The sequence below is a fragment of the Furipterus horrens genome, unplaced genomic scaffold, assembly GCF_987537825.1.
Source record: "Furipterus horrens unplaced genomic scaffold, mFurHor1.1.pri manual_scaffold_3, whole genome shotgun sequence".
Classification (NCBI taxonomy): Eukaryota; Metazoa; Chordata; class Mammalia; order Chiroptera; family Furipteridae; genus Furipterus; species Furipterus horrens.
This window is the reverse complement of record NW_028327173.1, coordinates 192120535-192145172: the sequence shown is the minus strand read 5'-3', so window position 1 is coordinate 192145172 and position 24638 is coordinate 192120535. Positions and strand designations below refer to the sequence as shown.

General features: G+C 45.8%; 1 protein-coding gene across 1 annotated transcript; it reads left to right on the top strand.

The window, feature by feature from the left end:
* The first annotated feature begins 1499 nt into the window (after positions 1-1499).
* Positions 1500-20211, top strand: ANGEL1 (angel homolog 1). The gene is made up of 10 exons (XM_090271218.1): positions 1500-1583; positions 4141-4716; positions 5611-5837; positions 6296-6365; positions 6933-7366; positions 9603-9729; positions 10032-10142; positions 17572-17647; positions 18173-18336; positions 19274-20211. The coding sequence occupies exons 1-10, from the start codon at positions 1520-1522 to the stop codon at positions 19429-19431; spliced, it is 2007 nt and encodes a 668-aa protein (XP_090127344.1). The 5' UTR covers positions 1500-1519; the 3' UTR covers positions 19432-20211.
* Positions 20212-24638: the final 4427 nt, after the last annotated feature.

Genomic DNA, 24638 nt, shown 5'->3' with positions numbered 1-24638 from the left:
GCCTCAGGAATAGCCTCTGAAAGAACATGGCATCAGCTAGCCTGACACATCATACTCACACATGCAATGAATAGCCCAGTGGAGACTGGGTCCTTCAGCAGAGGTCCCAAACTGTACACCGGAATAACTCGGGTTCCCACCCCAGACCTGATCAATCAGAACCTCAGGAATAAAGCATTAGGAATTTTAATTTTTAAGACATTTTCAAGTGACTAAGGAAATACTAATTTCACAAAATGATAAAAATAGTCTCTATCTAAATACTTTCATTTAGGATCTGATTTGAAACTTGGACCTCTGCGTAACTATTGGGATAAAATGGGAGGAAGGTACCAGGAAGGTATATTTAATCCACATCAAAGGAGTGGCCTGACCTCGGGGGATCCTTCAGTAACATCTGCGGACTTGTTTCCAAGAGGTTTCCTAACATTCAGATGTTCCTTGGGGCCTCTTGCCAAGGGCTGAGTGCTGTTGCCTGAAGGCAGACGCTTCGCTGGAGCTAAGGGAAAATACTGGGAAGGCCACAGTACTGACCCTTTCCTTCTTCCTCCTTTCAGCCTTTCAGTGTTATGATGTATGCGGCTGGTCCTGGATCTGGTGACTCCCCAGAGGGCTTCCCTGAACAACCGAGGCTCCAACCACAGATTGGAAATTGCGCAGCTCAGACACAGAGTACTGACATTGGCGGTATATGCAGTCCTTCCTTTCTTCAGAGTGTGGTTGGGGCATAAGATTGCGGGTGAGAGATGGGGAAGAGAGGCTCAAAGAGGTCTTTGGGTAGCACAGAATTGCTAGACCTGGCCTTCATTTAGTGACATATACTTTGTTCAGTCAGCAAAGATTTATTTAGTCCCTACTATGTGCCTGGCACTGTTGCAGGCACTAGAGAAATAGCTCAATGAAAACCAACCAATTAACCAGACTTGGTCCCTGTCCTTGTGGAAGTTTTTTTTTTCTCCCTTACTAATAGGACACCCCTTTTTTCTAGATTAGGTAAAAAGTAGACCCATTTGGAACAGGATGGGGAAGGAGACAAAGGTGTGGGCTCAACTTGTAACCTAGGATCTGAGCTGAGGAAGACGGCAGAGTCAGGAAAAACAGAAAAATGGAGAACTTGCTCTTTCTCTCTGGAAGGGTGAGATTATAGACGCCAGGGCTCGGTGAGGCCTTAGGGAAAGCCCACCCCTCATTCTGCAGATGAGAAACTGAAGGGTGGAGAGATTACAGAGAAGCTGGAATAAAATCGTGGCCTTCATATAATACTATGGAGCCTCCAGCAAGGCGGCGCTTCGTTTCAAACTCCTGCGCTTAGAAGGCTTCTAGGAGTCAGGCTGCGCCCATTGCCGTGGGAACACGCCTTTCGAACCCTGCGGGTGTACGCTCCCAATAAAGTTGTTGTTGAAGCACAGCTGGACCAAGTGAGCTGCCCCGGGGGCGGAGCCGGAGGCGGGGCGATTTGGGGGCGGGGCAGGAGATCCAGGGGCTGCTCGGGAGGTGAGCGCAGGCGTGGCCGGCGGCCATGATCGCGTCCTTCCTGTGCTACCTGGTGCTGCCGGCTGTGCGCCTGTTCTGCGCCCTCTCAGGTACTGGCTCCGCGTCCTGACGTGCGGGAGTCAGGCCCGGGCTGGCCCCGCGAGGCTGAAGTTGCGTGCGGCGTGTCGAGCCTCGGAACCACCTATCCCCTGGTAGTGCCAAGGTGTCAGGGGGCGGCCCTCGACCCCGGTGTGAGTCCTGGACTCCAGGGATTCCAGGAGGCCCGGGGCGGTCCGACGACACTTGTGGGCGGCCCCCTGCTCACGCTGATGGCGGTGGCCGCAGTTAACACGGAGGGGACTGGAGAAGGGGCACAAGCCGCCCCTGGCCAACCCCGGGGGTGCAGAGAGCTTCTGGGGCCGCCGAGTCACTGCCCCGCGAGGGTGTCGGAAAGGGGCGGCCGCTCCAGATTCTCTGTGGGTAGGGGCCATCGGCCCGGGGGGCGTGGGCTGGAGACCTGGACGAAACGCCTTCCCCAGGGTTAACGCCACCCCTCCTAGCCACCTCTCCGCCCGGCGCTCTGGGTGGATCCTGGGGTTGAAAAACATCCGGCGTATTAGCGATGCAGTGGGATGGAGCAGCGCCCCGTTGATACATTAGAGTTAGTCTGACGTTTCATGATCGCCTGCCCTTTTCATTCCTGGCCCCTCAATTCCCGAGGCTCTTAGGGAACCCGTTCCTCGCAGAGGTCCCGCAGGAATCCCAGACTTCCCCGCACTTCAGAGGGCAGAACAGGCCCCCTTGGAAATAAGGGGCCCAGCTGTGCTTTTCCGTTCTGGAACTTGACACAATGCGTGTGTGTCATTTTATTTATATGACATAATGGAAATATATGTATATTTCATATAAAATGTTTCTGTCTGTTTCCAGAAGGCAAGCTCCAGGAGCCCAGGGTCCTTCTGTTCTGCTCACGGTGCCTCCGGCGGGAGCACACGGCACAGAATAGAGTAGGCATTCAGTTTGGGAAGGTGCGCACTGCTGAGGATGAGAAACGCCACAGAAGTTGTGGTTTTCAGAGAGCCAAAGCATAGTCCTTCCACGTTGCTGCCACTCTGGAGCTCTTCTGGTCCTGTGATGGCAGCCTGAGTGACAGTAATAGTCTGGAGGTTTCTAGACCAATAATATTAGGGATCCCAGAGGAGGGACCCTGGACTCCTCACTCCTCCATTACAGCAGTCCTGCTTGTGTTAACTTTGTGTGTTTGGTGTCTACAGATATATATTTTTTTTAATGAAAGGAATCTGCTGCTGAAAAACAAACCAATCACTGCCCACAAAAACCTGATCGATTTGGAAACCAGTAATAGCACAGGTGTAAATCAAACAACCTCTGCCATCTGATATACTACACAGAGGATGTTTCCAGGGACGGAATTAACAAGTCCCTGGACCAAAGCCAGCAGCCCAGAGCATGATTTTAGAGCAGGGTTTTGCCCCTTCTGGGCACTATTGACATTTGGGCCTGGATAATTTATTGTGGGGCTGCCCTTTGCACTAGATGCCAACAGCTGTGACAACCCGTGTCTCCAGAGGCCAAATGTCCCCTAAGAGCAAAATCACTGCTGGCTGAAAACCACTTCTAAATCCTTGTAGGCTATAAGAGAACATCAACATTTGAATGATTCTGATGTTTTTCTTGCCTCTTCAAAAAAAAATAGACCTGATAAAATGAATCTGGTGATTGAGGGTCAGCATCACGTGCTGTGCCATAAATAAGTGATTTAGTGTGTACAGAGTGCTTGCACCAACGTACTGTGCATGGAGTTTGGGGGCTCTAATTTTAGAGTTTTCCCACCTGCTTTCTTGCCTGCTATCTTGTGGCTGCTATAGCAGAAAAATGACAGCTGTCACTTGTTGGCACCTTCTGATTTACAGCCTCTGTTGTGTGATGGAATGGGAAAGCTAATAATGAAGTTTGTGAAGACTTATGAGTAGAATAAATAGCTTTGAGAAGAGGACCACGGGTCTTTGTTAAGAAATAAGTTGTATAGATTTTGAGACACCTTTCTTGTCTACCTTAGGACTTTTTCTTTTGGAAAACATTCATAGATGAGGGTACTTACAGAACTAGAAAAGCTTTTGAAGAATATTTAGTTCAAACTTCCCTTGTCCCCATTTTATAGTTGAGAGTGAGTCCCTCTCACTAGGGGCATTGTCTAAGGCCACATAGTTTTATTAATTTCAGTGCTCGGCCCTAACCCACAGTTCTAATTCGTGGTCAATTTCTGATTCCTGTGAATGTGGCTATTATAACCAGAAAGTTGATGTTTCATAGGAGTCTTAACCTCTAAAAAAGTGTGGTTATATGTGACCACCTCTGTCGTATATTATCTGGGACAGCCATTCTTTTATTCCTGCACAGACTATCAGATCCCTACCATATAAATTAGTTAATACTTGTAAAGCACTTAGAACTGTGCCTACCACATGGTAAGCACTTCGCTCTAATGAGATGAAGTTCCAGGCGCTGAAATGGGTAAGCCCAGTGATGGAACAATGTTGAGCAAGGTGAATATGATTCTTGTATGGGATTCATATTTGAGTTGGGAGAAGAGTGGGTTGGGTGTTGCTGTCATCTTATAACATGGTATTTTGGCTTTCTTCTTAGATGCTTTCTTCACATGTCAAAAAAATGCCCTCCTGGCGAAGAGCTCGTCCACCCAGGTAGAGGGTGACTTTGCCATGGGTCCTCAGGGTCCTGACCAGGAAGAGTGTGAGGGCCTGCTGCAGCAGTGGCAAGAAGAAGGATCGAGCCAGGTGCTCTCAGCTGTGAGCGAGGATCCCCTGTTAGATAAGGGACTGGCCCAGAGCAGCCTGGCACTCCTGATGGATAGTCCTGGAGAACAGGATGCTGCTTCAGAGGACAAGTGGTCCAGCAGGCAGCTGAGTGACCTGCAGGCAGCGGAGAACCTGGAGGAGCCTTCCCTTGAGGTCCCAGAGGAGAAGCCATTGCCGGAGGGCGAGTGCCCAATGTGGGCAGCTGTCCCCATGCAGACAGACCCTCAGTATGCAGACTGTGCTGTCCTCCCAGTGGACGCCCTGGCTGCAGAGCAGTGGGAAGAGGACCCTGCAGTGATAGCCTGGAGCATGACACCTGAGTCTGTGCCCCAGGAAGAGGCTCCCATATGGTCCTTTGAGGGCCTGAGGCAGTTACAGCTTCCCCCAATGGAAATTCCTTATCATGGTGAGTGACAACTGGCTGAGCAAACCAGGGTGGCAGGTTGTCATGGGTATGGGCAGAGCCGTTGCTAGAGAAGAGAGCTCCACTGCCGCATTCTGTTTCTCTGAGACTTGCAGTGTCAGATCTAGAGGGGCCTTCGTAACGATCTCATCTAGCCCCGTGGTCTTTCAGATGAAATGAGGTAGCAGGACATGCCTGAAGTCCCACAGCTAGGTAGTGGCAGAACAAAGCAGACCCTAGTTCTGATTCTCCATGCTGTTGTTTCTCTGGAGGTGATCCAAGGGCCTCCTGGGAGGAGGAGTGAAGAGCCCTCGGCACCTCCGCTCTGCTTCTACCAGAATAACTCCAGTTTTATCTGTGGTACATATGGGGCCTCCATTAAAATTTGAAGAATGAATTCTGTGGCTCACATAGGTTTGAAAGCCAGTATGCAGCTCCGTGCTTTAAGGGAGATGGGGATATGTGGTTTCTAGCCCTACAAACTTTTCCAGATTTAGAGGTTAGAAATTACCCAAGGCTGAGACTACTTCTAGAAGTGTCTTTAACCTCAAGTGACTATTAAGCATATTCATCTGAGTGGTCCCCTAGAGATCAGTGGATTTGTCACAAGTGAGAAAGTGTTAGCCTATGTTTACTGAGCATGTGCTAGGTGCCAGGTACTTGGATAGGTATTGGGAATATAGCGGTGAACAGGCTAGGATTGCCTCTGGCTTTGTGGAGCTCACTGTCTAGTTTGAGATGTACTTAGAGGTCTGCTCAGGTTGCCACAGAGAGATGAGTGACATGGAATGTGAAAAAAGGAACTTGAGACAATATCCCTGAGTCAGGAATGGAGATGGCAGGGCCTCTTGATAACAAGTACTTGTCTCAGACCTCTTCTTCCCAACCCCTTCGCAGAAATCCTCTGGCGAGAATGGGAGGATCTCTCTTCTCAGCTGGACGCTCAGGGGCTGGAGGCAGGGGATGGCCCTCAGTTCCAGTTCACGCTGATGTCCTATAACATCCTGGCCCAGGACCTGATGCAGCAGAGCTCCGAGCTCTATCTGCATTGCCACCCGGACATCCTCAGTTGGAACTATCGCTTTGAGAATCTCATGCAGGAATTCCAGCACTGGGACCCTGATGTGAGTGAAGTGGGGTTGGGCAGTGCTATCTTGCATTTGCTTGTGACCCGGCTGTTTCCCAATGCTCTTAGAAAATTAGTCTGTTCCCGTAGTTGTTCAGATGATTGGAGTCCTTCCTGGGGCTGGAGCTTGCCTGCTGAAGTAAATGAGTTTTGGCAGATGCTGAGAAGACTCTCCCTAGGTGGACTTTCTAACTCCTTTATGCAGGGAGAGAGACTTGAGGGACTCAAGGAGCGTGAAAATATGGGTACGCAGCTGATCTTTTCAGCTTAACTCTGGGCCTGTTCTTGCTGGGGCTGACAATCTGGGAAGAGTTAGCTCTATGGGAAGTTTCAGTGTGACCCTGCCTGAGACCCACAGCAGCTTCCCACCTGGCCACAGTGCCCGCTCCTAGGGTGGGAGTCACATTCAGCACTCTGGGCACTCTGGAGTGATGGGTATCCTTGTCAATTTCCCAGATCCTATGTCTCCAGGAAGTCCAGGAAAATCATTACTGGGAGCAGCTGGAGCCCTCTCTGCGGATGATGGGTAATGCAGTGCCCTGACATGTTTGCCAGTCTTTGTTCCTACAGTGCTGTCTGCTCTCCTGAAGACACTGTGTTTTTCTTCTGTTTCAGTAAACCCTCAGTCTCACCGGTGGGCTAGCTCCTTCTTTATGTGGGTGAGAAAGAAAGTTGAGTTCTGCAGTTTTTAGCAATTGTGACATGTGTTGCCATTTAATCCTTGAGTATTATTATCCCCAGTTTACAATGGAGAAACGTGAGTTTCTCAAAATTTCTGTGACTTGCTCAGGGTCACAAAACTACAAAGCTAGTAGGGTGTGGAGCGAGGACTTCAACTTGTTTGACTCTAGATTCCATGCTTTTCCTGTCAGTTTATATTGCTTCATGCTCTTCTTTCCTTCCCTCCCCTTTCATCTGGTTGAAACTGTAAGGGAACCACCACAGAACCAAGGAATTGGTAAGGGCCAGGACTCCCATTATTGATCAGCAGGAGCAATGCCTTATGCATACACACTGGGGTTACTGTCACTGGTTGGAGGAATTCAGGGTTCAAGGACTCTGACCCATCTCCTTGGCGGGGTGTTCCTTGCAGGCTTTACCTGTTTCTACAAGAGGAGGACCGGGTGTAAGACGGATGGCTGTGCTGTCTGCTACAAGCCCACGAGATTTCGTCTGCTGTGTGCCAGCCCTGTGGAGTACTTCCGGCCTGGCTTGGAGCTCCTCAATCGTGATAACGTGGGCTTAGTGTTGCTGCTGCAGCCACTAGTCTCAGAAGGCCTGGGGCAAGTCTCTGTGGCCCCATTATGTGTGGCAAATACCCACGTCCTGTACAACCCACGCCGGGGTGATATCAAGCTGGCCCAAATGGCCATTCTCTTGGCTGAAGTGGACAAGGTGGCTAGGTTGCCAGATGGCAGCCACTGCCCCATCATCTTGTGTGGGGACCTGAATTCCGTCCCTGATTCCCCTCTCTACAACTTCATCAGGGATGGAGAGCTCCAATACGATGGGATGCCGGCCTGGAAGGTGAAATGGGGCTCACCCCTGCGGGGTGGGAACATAGCCTAGGGAGAGAGGCGGGTGTTGGCATCCAGTGCTGCTTCTGTGGCGGGGCCTCAGTTACACCTGTTCTGGCTCCCTCCTGCTTCCTTGTACCCAAAGCCTGGAAGTTAGGCACCCTTGAGTGTCTCTGGCATATTGGAGTCTTTCAGGTTTTTATCATTAATTTATTTTTAGTTCCTAAGTAATACGTAAGTACATCCTTACAAGAATTCAAATATCAGAAAGGGGCCAAAGACCCTTTTATCACCTACCTTCCCTGCCTCTCCCCTTAGAGTAAAGTAATAACTACCTGAAGTTTGATGGTGCTTTTCCAGATTGTTTTCTGTGCATCTATAGTGATATCTATTTTTCCTGTGATAAGGTAATTGTAATTTACATTTATTAAGCAATTACTGTGTGCCAGGTGCTATTTTAAGCACCTTACATATATTAACTCATTAATTTTCACAATTTCCATCATTGCCTCCATTTTATAAATAAGGAAACTAAGACACAGAGGAATTAGTAATTTGCTTACTCTAGATTATGTAGGTTATTAGTGGTGGAGCCAGGATTTGTAACTAGGTGGTCTGGCCCCAGAGCTCTCGCCCTCCAGTACTATGCTGTGGTTGCTTCTAATGGCTGATCTGTAATCTATCGTGTACATGTTTATAAACATGATATGTTACTGTATATTTTATTTTGTAGCTTGCCTTTTTTCCACTCAGCAGTGTATATATGAATCTAATTCCTTTGAACTGCTGAATGTTGATAGTGTAGATATATCACAGTATATCATAGTTTATTTAGCCGTGCTGGTGGGCATTCAGCTTGTGCTAATTTTGTGTAAAGCACTTAATCTCCCTGTTCCTCTGTTTTGCTTCTGTTGAACCATACAACTTATTGCTTAACCTTTGGCAAGGCACAGGGGAGAAAGGACACAAAATGACTGAATTATTTTAAGCACTTTGGACTTTTTATTTTAATGAGGTTACTCAAATGCCAGCAATGTCCTGGTTGCCATGTGCAGAGAAAGGCATTATCCTTCCAGAAAGTGACTGTAATCAAGGAGCTCAGGAAACAGGCAAAAGAATGTACTAACCGCCTACCTTGTAAAAGGCCATTAGGCAGAGTGATTAAGAGCATACATTTTGAAGCCAAACGGTCCTGAGTTCAAATCCCTGCTCTGCCACCTTGGGCATGTTACTTAACTTCCTTAAGCTCCGTTTACCTCAGCTACGCCCTGGGGATATAATGGGACCTGCTTCAGAGGGCTTTTATTGTTTCTGTGGTGGATTAAATAAAATCATGCACATAAAGTGTTTTCCAGTTCCTGCTTTAAAAGAAACAGTAATTTGGTAGTGGTTATTATTATCAAGATTCCTAATTATATATGGTATTATTATTCCATTTTATAGTAGAGGCTATTTGACCCGAGAGAGTTAACTAATTTGCTCAAAGCCACCCAGCTAGTAGGTGGCCATTAAATGTGAGATCTCTTTTACTTCAGATGGCAAACTGGAAATTTATGTCCTTTAAGGGCAGAAAGATTGCGCCTCACTGCTCTCTTCCCAGCACTTAGCTAGTGTCCTGCACATAGCTGGCATTCAAATACCTGTCATTGTTAAATGTAATAAAGGGGATCTCGCTACATACGTTGGAAACACACAGATGCCTGATGTTGCTGAACGCTTCCCCTGCTACATTCTGTCTGCTCCCAGGCCGCGCATGGGGTTGGACTGAGGATGGTGACTTAGGTGCGGTAAAGTGCTTTGATGCGTTTCCCATTTTCTTCTTCAACCCTGTGGTTGCCCAGTGATAGGCTTAAGTTGCTAGACCTTGATCCAGAAGATCCAAAGATTAGGATAAACCTTTCCCATTGCACATTAAAGCCCCTTGATATCCTCTATGGAGATTTGTGAAGATTTTTCTGAGGGGAAAGTTAGGGGCTCACATGTTCATGCAGTTCTCTTTTCTTTGACTCACATACCTCATTCTTACCCTTCACTCCTGTCTCTCAGACATTTCAGTGTTTCCAGTTAAAAAAAAAAAAAAGTTTTAATTAGCTCCTTATTTTTAACCTTTTCCTAAGACTTACATGTTTTCTTATATTATGTATGTAGTATATGATTATATATGTATGTTTGTCTCATGACCTCCAAATGGGCTATTTCCTTTTCCCACCTTGGTTTTCTTATTCCTGTCTGCTCTTTCCTCGTAGGTATCTGGACAGGAAGACTTCTCCCATCAGCTTTACCAGAAGAAGCTACAGGCCCCACTATGGCCCAGCACCCTGGGCATCACTGATTGCTGTCAGTATGTCTCTTCCTGTCACCCCAAGAAATCAGGTGAGTATGTACCATGTTCTTGGTTGCCTGTGCCTCCATTCCCATTTTGGGAGAAAGCTGGCACCTCCGTGATGAAAAAGTGTAATGCCCTCAATTCCCTTAGCAAGTTTCTTTGTTTCTCTCTCTGCCTCATGGTCGCCCAGTGATATGGACAACTTTAAATTATAGCTGTTGGAAAATCTCCTTGCCTCTGAGCCAGACTTCCTCTATGTCCCTATGCTCGAAGCTTCTTGATATTTAGGAGGTCTTAGCATGTGGCTCAATGTCCTTTCTTTTACTGTATGGCTTTTCCTGGTTTACAGAGAGACGTAAGTATAGCCGAGACTTCCTGCTACATTTCCGCTTCTGCAACATCGCCTGTCAGCGACCAGTAGGACTGGTTCTTTTGGAAGGAGTGACAGATGGTAAGCCAGGTAAGGGGAACTAAGCTTGTTTTCTTAATTAGCTCTGATATTTGTCAGTTGTTTGAATTCTTAGTCTTTCCTAGGTCTAATTCTTAGAGTAATAAGTGTGCTTAGGAGGAAGGTCAGTGGAGGTTAGTGGCCATATACACGCATGGATGTGCAGTGTCATGAGAACACGGACCAGAAATCAAGACATGGTTTCTAACAGCTCTGACAGCTTGATTAAGCCACTTAACCTTTTTAGGCTTAAGTTGCTACTAACTAGCATGTGGACAGCATATCTGGGAGAGAAGTTACACATGATAGGGCTTTGGAAATCAAAAGGGGACAGTAGTCATGGTTATAATAAAAAAGTCCTACTGAGAACTTACAGATTGAACGTAGATTATACTTGATATTGTACCCTTCTTGTCTCTGAAACTTCTCTGAAGCAACAAGAAAAATGGAAATAAAATGTAACTTCATTTTTGAGAAAACAAGGAGCTCTAAAGATACCTGAAACCAAAAACCACAACGCAAGTGGAGAGGCTGTGAGTAGCACTAGAGACCGTGCAGGGGTGCTGGAGGAAATATGGAGAGGCTTACCTCTGGGGCTGTATGGATCTCTAAAAGAACAGCAGAGTACATTTCTCCAGGGTGAGGCAAAAAACCAAATCTTTGTTTCGTCAATAAGAAAAGGATGCACAGGTTGTGATAGGACATTGTCTCACCTGGTTTTATTCCTAAGAGGCAGTGGATGAAAGGGTGATCAAGGAATCAAGCCTTATTTGCATTAAGCAGTCTAAGTGGCAGCAAGATATTATATAAAGAGCAACAAACATATCTTTGGCTGGGAGAAGTAAAGATTGAAAGGATTAATACAGTCTGTGTCAGAAGGAAAATTTCTGTTACTTGGAATGCATATTTAATTACTCTCTTATATAAACTTTGTACAAATAACTGGTAGAGAAACCTCAACTAATTCAAAGCTGGGCTGCCTGAAAGAAACTAGCATGAGATCTGTACTAAAATACTATAAGAAAAAAGGTGGCAGGAACAGGAGAAATAAAAGGCAGATAAAGAATGCTTACTTCAAAGATTAAAATTCTTATCATAGTGCCTATGAAAATTACTATGATTTTCCCATAAATAAAAAAAAATGATGCAAGCCAACTGTCGTTGATTTGATTCCCAGTCAGGGCACATGACTAGGTTGCACGTCAGGTCCCCAGTTGGAGACTCGAGTGAGAGGCAACCACACAGTGATGTTTCTCTCCCTCTCTTTCTCCTTTCCCCTCTCTCTAAAAATAAATAAATAAACAAGTAAATAAATAATTTTAAAAAAAAGAAACAATTGCCTTTATAAAATAAGCACACAAAAATAAAATCATTGCCTTTTAAAAAGAACTTCAGGCACATGGCAAGACATCAGAAGATGAAATGCAAGTTGCAGAACTGAGAAAAGATGGAATAAAAAATTTAAAAGTCCCATAAAATGAAGACAGAATTGCATATAGCACAAGGAAGAATAGATATTGCTGAAAACAAGGTAAGAGAGAGGCCAAGGAGGGAAAAAAGTGAAATAAAAAAGAAGTGAAAGGATGAAAAGGACTAGAGAGAAAATGACAGTAATGGAAGACAAGCAAATTCAACATACAATTGGAGTTCACAAAAAATATATAATGACACTAAAGGAATATTTAAAGGTATGTTTCAGGGAAGATTTTTCAAAGATGAAAAGATCTGAATCTTCAGATTGAGAGAATGTGCCATGTCTCAGTGAAAACGACACAGGAGAAACAACACTGACATCCTAGTGAAGTTACTAGAAGTCAAAGATAAAAGAAACCCTTGAGCAGTTGAATCAAAAAGATCAGGCTACTTCTAAGGGTAAAAATAATCAGGTTGGCATCAGACTTCTTAACATTAACATTCAACTCTAGAAGATAGGGGAGCAAGGCCTCAAGGAAAGAAGATATGGCTCAGGAATTTTATACTTAACCAAAAGCCTTTCTTTAAGGGATGCTAGAAGACTTACTTAAGCAACCAAGCAATGACTGGAAAAAACTAGAAAAAAGACTGGTGGTAAGCAATGAATTTATTTTTTTTCTTGTAAGAATTTAATTTAAATTGGCATTTTGGACAAAGCAAATATTTCAATGGCTCAGTTTTTTAAAAAATTGTAAAGGTAAATGCATTCTTACAGTGGTGACAATGTATAATATAATAATGATGATGATGATGGCTACCAGGCATTGAGCAGCTAGCATGTGTGTGGAACTGGGATAGTGCTTTTATCATTTGGGCTCAGGCAGGGAAGCAGTGGCTCAGTGTTTTAAGATTATAAAACCCCAAAGTTAAACAGTAGTAAGATCCCACATAGGTAATTACATGTTAAGAATAGTTTTTAAAAATAAATCAGTGCTGTATTTGAAACAAAATAAGCATTTCAGTTTAATAACAGAATTAAACTAAGAACCTTTAAAATACACACTGACAAGTACTTTATAAGTAGAATCATTATATTGGGGAAAGTATCCAGTTCACTAACAATGCAAAACAATAGCAGTATTTTCAAAATTGAAATTAAATTTGGGTAAGCACACCCATTCACCACATAGTGTGAACATGCCCTTCCATTTGTTCAGTACTGCCCACCTAGGGCTCCACAGGCTCTTGATGAATCACCTTTATAAAGACTCAAGATCTAAAAAGCTACCATCACTTTTAGACCATGAGTAGAAAGACTAAGTGTAGTACGATGACATCATAGTGTGGTATCTTTTTTCTGGAGGCTATGTTTAGATATCCTACCAAATAATACATATGTATTTCCAGTCCTGTACCAGAGTCATCCAACCCACTGTGCACTCCAGAACTTGTCACCTTGGCCCTGGCTGGGTGGCATAGTTGATTGGAGCATAGTCTCATACATCAAAAGGTTGTGGGTTTGATCCCTGGTCAGGGCACATACCCAGGTTGCAGGTTCTGTCTCCCATTGGGGCATATATGGGGCAACCGATCTGTGATTGATGTTTCTCACGTTGATGTTTCTCTCTCTCTCAAATCAATAATAAACATGTCTTCATGTGAGGATTAAAAAATAATAAAAATAAAAAGTAAAAATTTATCAACTTGACTGTGACACTGACTTTAAGATGAAGCACCTGAGTTGCAAAAGGGGTTGCAGTGCTAGGAAGTGACAGTGTAACTTTCCCAGAAGTTGACATTGCATTGCACTGGAGTGTTCTACATAGCCCAAGTTGTATGATGCAAAACATTGTGATTCCCATTCTCCCCAACTCCCATTTGAGGGAATAATTAATAAGAAGGGAATCTTAAATTTTAAGCCCACCTCATATATTTTTTCAATTATTATTTATCTTTACCTTATGGTTCATAAAGACACTGAAAGGGGTTACTGTATTTTCTTTCTCATGAGAGCTTGCATGTTTACGTGAACTCTGGAGCTTTTGAACTTACATTGAACTCTGCAGGTCTTTTAACACAACCACACACTATGTGCCCAATTAAGTGCACTGCAGGAAAAACAATTGCTAATAGATGATTTTTATAAACCACTATTTACAAACTGACCAGGTGACCATGGAGCAAAGGCTGTCTGATCACTTTTCTAACGAGGGAAGTTCTGGATCCAGCTTCTCTTTTGGCCCATGTATGACACAACTTATTATCCCCTTCCCTTGTACTTGCAGAAGAACTTACTTGCTTGGCTTCCACTTGCTTACTTGGGTACTGAATAGGCCCAGAAGATGTTGGAGCTCAGATAGAGGCAGCTGTGGTCCTTGTACAATGCTAGTGCTGTCTGCACAGTGGTGTGTGTACACAGTGGGCATAGGCAGAGCCTGGGATTGAGGGAAACCACATTTTTAATGTCCTGCTGGTGGTTATTGTGATTTTTCTGGCATATCATAATGGTAAAGGATGTGACTCAAAACGAAGATGTTAGTGTTATGAATATATATGCTCCAGATAGCATTACATCAACAATCACAAAGTGAAACTTAAGGATTTAACAAGGAATAATAGCCAGAAAATGACTAATGGTAGAAGGCTTTAATTCATCTTTCTTACTCTACAACAGATCAAGCAGATAAAAGATAACTAAGAATGGAGAAGATTTAAGTAACATAGGTAAACTGATACATAGCAAACTCTGAACACTGAAAGCAGAGCAAAGACATCTTTTTAAGTGTCCATAGGACATTCTTAAGGATTAACTGTATATTAGACCACCTAAAAAATCGCAGTGAATTATAAACAGTAGAAGTAGTATTGTCAGCTTTCTCTGATTACACATACAGTAAAGTAGAAATTAAAAACAAAATACCCACCCTGGCTGGTGTGGCTCAGTTGGTTTGAGCATCGTCTCGTAACCAAAAGGTTGCCGGTTCAATACCCAGTCAGGGTACCTGCCCAGGTTGCCAGTTCGATCCCCTATTGGGGCATGTGCAGGAGGAGGCAGCCAATTGGTGTTTCTCTCTCACATCAATGTTCCTCTCCCTCTCCACCTTTTCCCCTCTCTCTAGGATGAGAATTAAATAAACCTTAAAAACAAACAAAAAAGCCCCCCAAATAAAATACATCACCTGGACATTTAAAAAATTTCAAATAACACTTGGGTCAAAGTTCAAATTTAAACCAGAACTGCAGAATATATAAAAAATAACAGTAATGAAAATCCCATATATTAGTGGGGTAAGAGCTAAAACAGTATTCAGTGAAAAAAGTCATAGCATTATATAGAATATTTAGAATCATAGAATTATATTAATAAAAAAAGATGAAAGTAAGTATATTAGGCATCCAAATTAAGAAGTTAGGAAAAAGAACGAACTGAAAAAGCAGAAGGAAAGAAGGTGAAAATAATTCAGAATACAATAATAGTAGAACTTATAAACTCTTAAGAGTTGGTTTGAATGAAAAACAGCTGTCCATTAGAAAGGTCCATTTGCTAACCTATTTAAGGAGTAAGAAGAATATTCAGATGCACGAGAATTAATAGGATTATAATGGAGTTCTTTGCTCAACTAAGCGCAAAGAAATTGAAAACTTAGTTGCATATATTAACTTTAGAAAATGTAATTTACTAAAAAATGATTGCAGAGGAAAGAGATAATCTAAATAGACTAACTACCACAGGGGGAAATTAAAAAAAAAATTCTCAGAGATACAGTCCCAGAAAAACACCAGGCTCAGATTGATGGGAGAATGCCATCAAACCTTGTAAAGAACTTTTGTAATTCCACTACTATTTAAATTGTTACAGAGCACAGAGGAAGAATGGGGCCAAGTTATTTTGTGAAGCAAGTATTTTGACAGCAACACTTGACAATTACACAGAAAATGAAAACTACAGACTAATATTCTTCCCTGTGATATTGATGCAAAAAAATCTAACTAGAAGATTAGGAAATAGAATCTAGCAGCACATTGAAAGAGCAATATACCATGACCAAATGGAGTTGAAGAGAAATATAAAGGTAGTTTGATATTGCAAAATCTATGACTATAATTTGTCATGTCAACATATATATAAAATCTATTTAAATATAATAGAAGCACCCTATAGATGTCAGCGTCTAACCTTACACCACTCAAATACATTTATCTTAGTCGGAACATGGGTTGGTGGCAGTGCACCCTGGAGCTAGGGTCTGAGGCTGTCAGGAATGGGAGGAGGGCATGGGTCTGCCATGGGTTTGAAAAACAAAAGTTTATATCAGCTCCAAAAATGAAGATCTTGCTCACGGAAAACACTCGAGTAGCAAAGTGAGCAACAAGACAAGGATGATCACTATCATTATTCAACTGAGTTCAGAGATACCAGCCAACATTATTAGAAGTAGAAAATAGAAGTGAAAGAAGGAAAAGAGAGGGTAAATTATTACTTGCTCTTAATATTATTATAACTGGTGATCCAAGAGATTCAACTAACAACTATCATAAGTGTTAAGATAATTCTAGGAAGTAGCTGAGTACAGTATTAATATACAGACAGCTATAGTATTCATATATAAAAATAATGGCATATTTGTTAAGAGATATAATGAGCCCTGGACGTTGTGGCACAGTTGGTTGGACGTCATCCCGTGAACCGAAAGGTGACCAGGTTGATTCCTGGTTGGGGCACATGTCTGGGTTGCGGGCTCTGCTCTGTCTCTGGTTGGGGGTGCTTGCAGAAGGCAACCAGTTGATGTTTCTTTCCCTCTCTTTCTCCCTCCTTTCTCTCTCTGTAAAATAAAAATTTAAAAAAGATATAATGAAAAAACTATAATAGTAACAAAAATAAAACTAATGGGGAAAATGTAAGGTATATAAAGGAATATTTCATTTCGTCAAAATAAATTTATTGGCATGAAGTTGCAGCATTCCCTTATCCTTTTAAAAAAGAGCTTTATTGAGATGAAATTCACATACTGTAAAATTCACCCATTTAAGTGTACAAGTCAGTGACTTTTAGTATATTAAGAGTTGTGCAACCATCACCAAAATCATCACCCCCAAAAGGAACCCCAGTATCCCTTAGCAGTCATTTTCCATTCACCCCCCTCCCTTATGAAAAATCAATTGACCACAGACATACAGGTTTCTAGACTCTTAATTATATTTCAGTCACCTGTATGTCTGTCATTGGGCCAGTATACACTGTCTTGATTATTTTAGCTTTGTATAAGTTTGAAATGGAGAAGTGTAAGACTTGTAACTTAGTTGTTGTTTTTACAATTAAGTATGATATTTACTCTCTGGGGTCCCTTTCATAGCGCATTAATTCCATTCATGAGGCCTCTACCCTCATGACCTAATTACCTCCCAAAGACCCCACCTCCTAATGCCATCACATTGAGAGGCTAGGATTTCAACATACTTTGGAGAAAAACGTTCAGTCCGTAACATCCATTGATGTCAGTAGGCTCTATGATAATATCCCCTCTTTCCTGATATTGGTAATGTGTGTCTTTTTTTTTTTTGGCGTGTGTGTGTATATATACATGTGTGTATAAGTATGTATATGTGTACGCAGGATGTTGTGTGATGGGAAATCTCTGGAGGAATATATACCAGAAATTTGGTATCATCGGTTGCATCTGCAATTGTGTAGCAAGGGACCTGGAGTGGGAGGGAGACTTTTCACTGATATTTTTCTCTACATTTTGATTTTTGTACCATGTGACTGTATTACTTATTTAAAATAAATTTAAGTTTTAAGGAAAGGTGCTGAGTCAAGGAAGATAATGTCTATGTTAGAGGCCTCTGTCTATCTGCCTTCCTGAGGTTCTTGACTTTGGTTCATTGTTTTCTTCCTCCCCTCACTTTTTCCCTTTTCCCTTCTGGAGCAACCCAGTCAAAGATCTGAGAAGGGTTTCAGGGTACAGGGTGCTCAGCCTCCTTCACTGTCTGCGGATGATCAGACGTCTTTCTCTCTGGTCTTCTACAGAACGACCTGCTGGCTGGGCTGAGTCTGCTTTTGAGGAAGACACATCTGAGCCTGAGCCTGAGCCTGCTGTCCCGAGGTAAGCTTCCTTCCAGTCCCTTCGGCTGCATTCCTGCCTGTCCAGGGATATCAGAGGGAGTCCTGTTTGCTTTCCCGAGGCCAGTTTGGGGGAGCAGTTTTGCTGAGCTCTCCCCTGCCAACCTGCTAAGCTTATGGAGGGCCATACAGGTGTACAGAGGGCATAAGTGACCCACCCACCCAGGTTCTTGCAGAAGAAAAGCCCCCACCCTTCTCTTCACAGAGTAAGGCCTCACAGAAGAGCTTGCTGACCCACAGGCAGGGGTCTACTAGGTGTGCTTCATCAGTTGGCAAGAGGAGAGTCGGGGGTGAGGAATGTCAGGGGGACTGGGTATAAATGTCCGTTTCTAGGCGAATGTTAGCAAAGACTGTCAGCCTCTTGTTAGCATAGAGAGAAATTTTTGTTGAGACTGAGTTATAGGGGATCATTCATTAAAAATACTTCGTAAAACCCACAGAGAAAGTAACCTTAAGAAAATTTAGGTGATGTTTGCTGACTGATGTTTGGTACCCTCTATCCCTGTAGGACCGTAGGCACCATCCAGCACTGTCTCCACCTGACCTCGGTATATACTCATTTCCTGCCCCAGCATGGCTGCCCAGAGGTCACCACAATGCCCTTGGGTCTTGGCACAACCGTGGATTACATCTTCTTCTCAGCTGAGTCCTGCGAGAATGGGAGCAGAACTGGTAAGCCTGGTGGGTCCTGGGTTCCTAGAAGCCACCCCCATGAGTCCCTGGAACAACTGGGGGTAGGCATTTGGTGGTGTGGCTTGGGCTGCTGGGACTTGACCAGCAAGAGAGCAGCGTTCATGCCGACCTTGCGCTGGTCCTTCTCATCATGTTTAGGCCACCTGTCTGCCTTCTCTCTTCCCCTTGTAGCATTAGAGAGAAGTGGGCAGAACAAGCACTCTGTGTCCTATTCTGGAGGTAAAAACAGCGTTCTGCGGTCATTGGGTTTGTTCAGTGGAGGCTGGTTAGTGAGGCACTCGGTTAGGTTAGAGGCCCTGTTTCCTGTCTCCTCGCCTCACAGTGGTGCTCGCCGTGTAGCAGTCTGTCAGCCCCAAGTCTGTGTTTAAAACATATGTTTTCAGATATTTAAATTGATTGCCTATGTTTAAAATTCAGATTAAAAAAAAAAAAGATTGTATTTATTTTTAGAGAGAGGGGAAGGGAGGGAGAAAGAGAGAGAGAGAGAAATATCACTGTGTGGTTGCCTCTCACACGCCCCCAACTGGGGACCTGGCCTGCAATTCATCCATGTGCCCTGACTGGGAATCGAACTGGTGACCCTTTGATGCACAGGCCAGTGCTCAATCCACTGAGCCACACCAGCCAGGTAAAACTCAGATTTTTTATAGAAAATCTGGATTTCCAGTTTCTCTTGGAAAATCAGAAGATCTTGTAATGTTGGGCCTGGGCATACACTCCATTTTGCCACAGCCCCCCGGAACCCACCCTGCTTCATTCATTGATATATCTTGGCGTGTCTGAGAAATGAGGCAGCAGGAGGAGTGAGGGAGGTTGGGCAGCCAAGGGGATGCAGCCTCCATGAGGCATCGCTTCCGTAGCCCCCACTGCAGCAGGTCTGACTGCTTCGCCCACTGGCTTCTGCTTTGTGCCCCAGATCAAAGGCATCAGGATGGAACTCTCAAGCTCCTGGGACGTCTCTCCCTCCTCTCCGAAGAGATTCTCTGGGCTGCCAATGGCTTACCCAACCCCTTCTGCTCTTCAGACCACCTCTGCCTGCTGGCCAGCTTTGGGATGGAAGTCACCGCCCCATGACGGGGCTCCCGGGGGAAGAGAGTATCTCTTCCAGAAGAGCTCACTGGATCAGAGACTATGGAAACTTAGATCTAACTAACTTACCTCCCCTCCCCTCCCCCTCCTTGTTCCCTTTATCCCATGGTTATATTTTCTTTGGGTCTATTCTGGTTCTGCCTATTTTCCCTTCCTGGTCCCACCTCTTCCTAATCCTGTGCCACATAATTGGTGGCCCTGGGAGAGGTGGAAGAGTGGTTCCCGCTTCCTTCCATGTATCCAGCGCTCCCCCTTGATTTTTAATTACCAGGGTTGTGGGAGCTATTGATCTCATTGGTTATTTGCTTTCAAGCCGTTTTTGGGTTTTGCCTTCTGATCCGACCTTCTCCCTGCCTTCACAACTTATAGGTCCAGCCCTTTTGCCAGGCACACATGTGTGAAATGTATGTAGTATGTGTGCACCCTCTCAAGGTCGGACTGCTCTATGTGGCCATACCTGCGTCTGGTCAGCCTGCTTTCCACCCTGCGGCTGTCAGCCTAGGGGCAGGCCAAGAGCATAACCCAGTATCTGTGTGCTGCCAGGCAGTAGCAGGGGCACAGACCCTCCTCCTCTTATCCTCAGTGTTTTCATTAGGCGTTCATCATGCCAGTCCAGGTGTGCACATCATCTGAGCTCTGGAAGCGAAGGGGCCCCACAGCCCGGAGCAGCAAATTCGGGGATGCTCTACCTGCCCCAGGGGCCTCTGAGTCTCCGACCCAGAGCTCCACACAGGGCCGGTATGCTTCCTCTGGACTTGCCCCCCCCCCCCCCCCCCACGCTGCCCTGTGGAGATCAGAAGTTTGTGTAGGGTCAGTGGGCTGGGGTAGTGGTTTGAGGTTTAAAACTGTGGAGAAAGAACCTTCAGGGAAACAGTTTTCTTGCTGGACTCTGCAGCATGCAGAACTGGGGTGAGGGGGGAGTCCCAGTAGGGGGAAGAGCAGGCAGGCCCTGCAGCTGTCTCAGCTGGGACTCAGGACCTCAGGGATTATTGGTTCTCTTTCTTCCCACCACTTTTTACTGTGCGCTGCCTCCCTCTTTCCCTTTAGCAAAGCCTGCTATTTAGCTCAGGCCAAACCTCAGCACAAAGGTGACCTTGGGCAAAAGTGCTTGAGTTGCTGGGCCCCCGAGGCCTGGCTGCTCTGCTCATAGCCTCTGGTCTCCCTCTCCTAGGGAAGGGGGCTTCCTGCCTGCAGTGTCACTTGCCTGCCTTAACCCTTTGTTGCTGGGCCAGCTGCTCCTCATCTCCCTTCTTCAGTACCTGCTGGCCCTGGTAGGTTTACCTGATATTGCCCCACGCGGCCTCCAGCACAGAACTGAAGGAATAGCTGAGAGGCTGGGGATGGGGACGGTTAGCCAGAGGTTAATGGTGTCTCCCTTTTTTTGAAAGCCAAAGACCCAACTTGAATTCCTCTGTGTTTGTGGTTATACATTTTCCACACCTAGGTTCTGGGAAATTTATGCGTGTGTATTTTTAAACATTGTTTCCTGGGTATTGGGCATGTGCCTGTCTGAGCCCCAGGCCTGTCTGTCCATACCCTGCTGTTCATTCTGTTTGTCTCCCTCTGGGCACCTCCTGAGATGAACGCAAGGCGGTGCCCTGTTGTTTTCTAAGACTGTGGCCCAGCACTGTTCTCTTGTGCCAGGAAATGCAGTTTAACGGCTGAAGGTGGCAGAGGACAGGTAGCCTGAGAATCGTTTTTTTTTTTCCCTATTCATTTCTCTTTTGGAAATGAAATGGGAGTTTTAAGTGGTCATTTAAATTCTATTTTCCAAATAAAGGTTTGCCTTTCATCCCTAGTGCTGGTCATTTTATTAGGACTCTGAAGGGCATGGTGGAGAGAAGGCCTGGAGAATGAGGTTGGCAGAGAGGAAGGGACCGGCCCTGCGGTGGGGTCTCAAGTCCTAAATCTAGACCAGAGAAAAGTGTTGGAATCGCCCTCTGATCACTGAGGCAGATTCCCACTGTTCTGAGGCCTGGGGGGATAGGGCTTGGGCGAAACCTCCTGCCCTGACTTGTTGGGGGGCAGCTCTCTGCTCCATCCTCGCCAAGCTAGAGGAGAACAGCTCTTTCAGCTGCCTTTGTTCTCGTTCCATCTGCTGCCCCTGCTCCCCAGTCCACACTGCATTACTAGAGGGCCTGTGTGGAAAGTGGGACGAGATGTGTTTTCCTGGTCAAAGCGATGGCAGCTGCACAAGGCGTGGTGTGTGGGGCAGATGCCTCTTGCTGAGTGTCTATTTCTGATCATCTCTTTTGCATTCTGGAGCCAGAGCTTAGCTGTGAGCCATCTGTTGCTGGAAAGGTTTCTCCTCCGTCCTGGGCCTCACTCTGCTGGTACTTCTGTCTTCCTCCAGCCTCCTTAAGCAGAAAGTCCTGCAAGCCCACATGCCCATGGGAAGCCTGAAAGCAGGAGTCGTCTTCTGTCTTACCTGAACAGAGCCCCAAACCCCACACCTTTGAGGCAGTCTTGGGAGACCTAGAGCTACCTGGGTGCTTCTGTTGCACCACCTGGCTTGGAATTTAGTGGAAAGAAAAGTGCCTGGGATTAGGAACACCACTTGTCATCTTGGCCTAGTCCCTTGGTGACTGTGGATAAGTTAACCCTTGTGTTTCATTTCACATAGCTCAGTGAGATGGAAATTACATAATCTTTTCCATTTGTGAGGGGTTTTCAGATCTGAAATTGTATTGTTCGAGCTTTGGCAAGCTAGGGATGCTAAGAATTCCAAATGATTGGTGGGAGTGAGTGGGTGGTTCTCTCCAGCCAGGCTGGATGTTTGGCCCATGGGCTGGGAGTTATTTTATAGCTCCTAAGCTTTGAGGTGCATCCCCAGAGACGCCCTTCCTAGCCTAGAGGTTTGCCTGCTGGTCGTCTGAGTCATGGAACATTTGTACAGCACTTGATCAACAGCTGACAGTGCTCCACTTCGGCTGTGATGGCCAGTTTGGGTGTTCACATATTATCTTTACATCTGGGGAAACAGAAATCCCAAAGAGGTAAACTGAGAATGTCCTTTGTTTTATTTCTTGTCACCCATGCTCCTCAGAACACAGCCTTCCCAGTAGGAGAGACAGGTTATCTTATAGGGCAGCATGCTGGCCTGGGAGGAGGGGAACCACCAACCAGGCTGCTGCTGGTCTGTTTTTGCTTTTTAACTGTTTTACTTTCCTCTCCAGTTCTTGCCCCGGTGTGGCTATTAGACGATTGTTTTTGTTTGGTTATGTAATGCAAAGTGTGGATTAGTTTCTCCTCCCAGGTGTAGGAGGGATCCATCTCTGGGTTCACCAGGGGCAGAGAGCTGATCTGTAGCCCTGCACTTCTAGACTCATCCTGGTACACCTGTTCCCTCTCCTGAGCAAATGTGCAAAACAAATTGTTCCAGGCAAGGGCCAGCCAAGGGAGAGCTTGGGGGTGCAGGTCTCGCCTGGGTTAGGAGAATGTGTTTGGAAGGGAACTCTGTCTTCTGCCCCACTCCTGCTCAGTTTCTGTGCTCCTAAGGCCTGAGGCCTCACCAGGCTGTGGAGAGGAACGGAGTCTCTGCACTTAAATTCTTGATGTTTTGTCGTTCCCACAACCGATTTCTTTCTGGCTGCAGGTGCAAGAGGGCACATTCCCAAGTGGGCTGGCCTCAGAGAGCTGTCCCTGCCGCTGACCTCAGGGGGCCCATCTCTGCCACCTGCCAGGCTCAGCAGCACGGCCCTGCACCCCCTTGGCCAATACTGAAGACTAGCAGGCAGCCTGTACAGGGCCAGTCTTTGGTGTGACTGCCACTGCCTGTTGTCACTGCCCTCAGCATACTGGTCAGATGTCAGGTCCTGGCAGGTGGGGTGCCAGTGTCAACCTCCTCATGTTCCGGGCTCTGAGAAATGCTACCTGCATCCAAAGTCATGTGCCTAAATTACACAGACACATACTGTGAGCCTGAGAAACAGGACAGCAGGAAAGGCGGCAACCCCAGCAGGTTGGGCTCTAGTCCCCCTGCAGTGCATTATGACATGTTCCTCTGCGTCAGTTTTGAGAAGGGGGTCAAACACGTCCATGCTGATGAGCCTGCTTGACTCAGGACAGATTCTTGCCCCAGCTCTTACCCAGCTTCCATCTGCAAGAGAGCAGCCCAGGGCCCCACTGTGAGTCTGTCTCACCGAAGCCCACCCAAAGGCCTTCCACCAGGTATTTTAGCTGCATTTCAGTGTGTAAATTACAACACTGCCTTAGTGTGAAGGTGTGTAAGTCCTAGTTAGTCCCATAGTCTGGTTACTTTATTCAAAGGCCCTTTTTGGTACTAACTTGGATGTAAGTGAGTCTGTAAGTAACAAAACTGCCTCTATATGATGGTGTGGGGTCCGAGACATTCATGGATTCCAACGGACTGCCTCTCCTCTTGCCAGCTGCCGCGCTCCCCGCACTGAAAATGAGGGAGTCTTGCTGTGCTCAAGTACACTTCTAGTTAGGCCGTTGTGGGGATTGGCCGGGAAAGTAGGAAATACCTACCTCGTCTTACAGGTCTAGGTTTTACTCTCAAGAACAGGAAGACGGGAGGAAGGGTTCAAGGTGAAAACTGCTTCAGGGTCTAAGATATTTCTGTGCAAGCTGCTTGCACCAGTTTGGGCTTGAAGCATGGGAAGAGGCCCAGCGCTGGAGGAGCGGTGCAGAGGGACAGGTGGCAGAGGGAGCCAGCCATGGTTCCCAAAGCTGCAGCTTTAACCACCATACATTTTGCACTGGTGACTGTGATGAGAAGGGACTTCAGATCCCTGTTGCTATGGTTTCCTGAAATTATCTCATCTCCCAGGAGAACATTCACCCTTCCTCCCCTGTTCCGGACGAACTGCTGGGGATTAGGATAGGAAGAGCAGGGCTGTGGAATGTATCCTATCCTGGGAGCAGACTGTGGCCTCCCCTGTGGGGACCGAACTGGCCATGTGAGGGACGAGGGGTCCATTTACAGCTGGTGGGGAAGGTCTCCCAGATGAGGATTAACAAGAGCTGGCTTCAGGCTGAGGGTGACAGACTGGGAACCCTGAAGTTTCGTCATGACTGTAGGGGTTGCGGGGTTTCTTGTTGGCTGGTTTGGGGCCCCCCTCGCCTCTGGTCAGGTTCTTCCCAGAGATGCCAGAGACATAGAGGCTGACAGTGGTGGCCGGGCTGGGCTTCAGCCCAAGGTCCAGAGGAAAGACAAGGCTTACATGTGG